The 2,491-nt window shown below is 42.4% G+C and overlaps 1 protein-coding gene across 1 annotated transcript in view; it reads right to left on the bottom strand.

The window, feature by feature from the left end:
• Positions 1 to 14: 14 nt before the first annotated feature.
• LOC107668206 (NHS-like protein 1) overlaps positions 15 to 2,491 on the bottom strand; it is a 113,470-nt gene continuing 110,993 nt past the window's right edge. Inside the window, exon 9 of the mRNA XM_016460000.1 lies at positions 15 to 1,689. Within this exon, the coding sequence (XP_016315486.1) occupies positions 1,065 to 1,689 (625 nt within the window). The 3' untranslated portion in view covers positions 15 to 1,064. The remainder of the gene's footprint in view (positions 1,690 to 2,491) is intronic.

Below are 2,491 nucleotides of genomic sequence, written 5' to 3' on the forward strand. Positions count from 1 at the left end.
AAATGTGAGGGGTGTACTCACTTCTGTGAGATACTGTACATAAAAAACATTGTAAAACTGCACAAGAAAAGAAAACGTTCGACAGGTAAACAGGAGGATTAGTAATTAAGCGGTTACTTTCGCTAGATGTTAACAGAACAGAAGTCAGGCTGAAAAATGCCCTCACATTTCAGCAAGTTAGAGTGTCCCATTTGGCTCTTTGGTAACCAAAACAATTACAAGTAAACCAGTCATTTGTTTCAAGTAAGATGTCAGAATTAACTCTTTAAAATAACCAACACAGACACAATGCTTTTTAAATTACAAATAAAAGAAGACGATGAACACAGTGCAAACCTACACACCATAAACCAAACATAAATGTTTCCACAGACAATGCCGTCATTACTCCAATCTCTCGGCCCACAATTCCTTTTCCATTCCAGACACTTCTTGTGGTCTGAACAGTACGGAAAGATAGTCTCTTGTAGGAATCGGTCGGTGTGCTCTTTATCTTGGTCTTTGTAGACCGGCGTACTCAAGCGGTAAGGCGCTGACAGAGCTGCCTCAGTGAAGTTTGAGATGTGACTCACCCCAATGGCGCTGACAAAATATCCATCAACTTGAACTACTACAGCCAAAACAAGCAGTCACATAGTAAATCCTTCATTACAACTTTCGTTAACTGCTTGACCAAAAAACAAACCTACACAAATATGTTACTGCTGAAGAATGGAAATAAAAAGCTGAACAAAATAAGAGAATGAATTGCTAAGCTTTGGAAAGATGCATCTAGTATTGCCACTGAAAGCGGCGTTTTCTCCGAAAAGATCAAATTGGTTTAGATTGGTTATTTTTTTTTCTGAAGAACTACAGATACAGCAGTATCTCATCTACTGCTTGAGCTGACTGCTTGATCTACCTTAGATCCTCAAGTCTTAGCCCACACTACAACATTAGACAGCGCTGCCAGGATTAGCGGGCGGCAAGACCTTCTAGAGTTCAGCCTCTCCTGGTCTTCTGCCCTCAGTCAATCTCTGGTGCCGAGAAGACGTTCCGCCTTTGCAAAGGAGCCATTTGTTATTCTAACTGCTGCTCTGGTCACATAAAGTGCTGTTAGAGTCCTGAGAAATGGGAAGGGGCATGTTTGATGGAGGAACAGGGCATGGTTCTTCAGAGTCGGTGAGTTCTCCATCCCTCTCGCAAATAACAGTCATGGGGCTGCTGAGGATCCGGCTGCGGGCGTTATACTTGCTGCTGGCGGCGGAGGGCGGCGTGCGAGATCGGCCGTACTTCGGACCGATTAACGACGGGGACATTGAGAACATTCCCTCGTTGCGCACCCAGTCCTCGGGCGTCCTCCTGCTACGGCCCGGTGAAGAGCAGGGGCTCTCACCCGTTGGAGATGCTGGATCAAATGAGTCGTCGAGAGAGCGAGTCCTCTGAAATCGTGGGTCGGTGCTGCGCAGCATCTCTGCAGCAGACATGCGGAAGCTGGTCTCAGAGCGACTGCCTTTCTTGAGCAGGAGGGCCTTGAAGGTGTCGCTGCTGGTCGCGGATTTGCGCAGGCTGCGCTGGATGGAGCCTGTTTGCCGTGGCACAGGGGAAGTTAAGCCGGGGGCTATTCCTGTAGGGGTGACTGGTGGGGATAAAGGACCTTGTGAACGGTCCTCTTCAGATTCCTTGCGCCCCAGGACCTTCCGCTTCGACCTGGAGACAAAGATGAAGTAATGTCAGATAAGTTGTTTCGTCAAAACAGAAATAAAGCAATGAAAACGCAAAGGAGGGATGCACAATATCACAGTATCAGTCAACAGCATCTGAAGATATTAGATATTTAATTGTTTATTTCGTCTACTACATTTAGATTACCTTTGCCATCATCTACAACTAGTTTAATAACACTGTTAAATAAAATTTTTAGCAAATCTGTAACAGTACTGTAACATTGTAATGCTGTGATGCCTAAATTCACTTCAGCATTTAAAACAACTGGTTTTAGTTTTTAGTGTTTTAATTTTTTAGTTAAAATGGTGTAGAACTTTACTATTGTCTATTTAATCAATTGTTTTAAAATTGAGAATTTTAAAATCGTGCATCCCTAAACCAAAGGTCAAAAAAAGATTTTTTAAATATTAGCTAAAGCTTACATTAGTTAGCAGTAGGCAGGAGAACATCAGTTTGTTTAGTACAAACAAAAAAGTTGTGTTTGAAACTATTATTTAAAGAAAAATCCGTTGACAGAGCTGCCACTTCACTGTCGGCACTAATGCTTAACTAAAATGCTTCACTTCAGTTAACAACTAATCTAACTACTTCTGAAGCTGAATGAATGAGTAAATTTTTGTGATTACTTTTTTCAGTCTTGATGAGCCTATCCCCTTCATTGATTTCTGTTCCATTTTCTCATTAAACTCAGTTAGCCCCCAGCAAACCAAAACTTCGCTGCAAAATTGGAAAAGCAGGAATAACTTAATGCAGGACATAAATAGTGGGATTGTGGGTGTGTGTG

Source organism: Sinocyclocheilus anshuiensis, unplaced genomic scaffold (genome assembly GCF_001515605.1).
Source record: "Sinocyclocheilus anshuiensis isolate Anshui unplaced genomic scaffold, SAMN03320099.WGS_v1.1 scaffold1341, whole genome shotgun sequence".
In the NCBI taxonomy this organism is placed as follows: Eukaryota; Metazoa; Chordata; class Actinopteri; order Cypriniformes; family Cyprinidae; genus Sinocyclocheilus; species Sinocyclocheilus anshuiensis.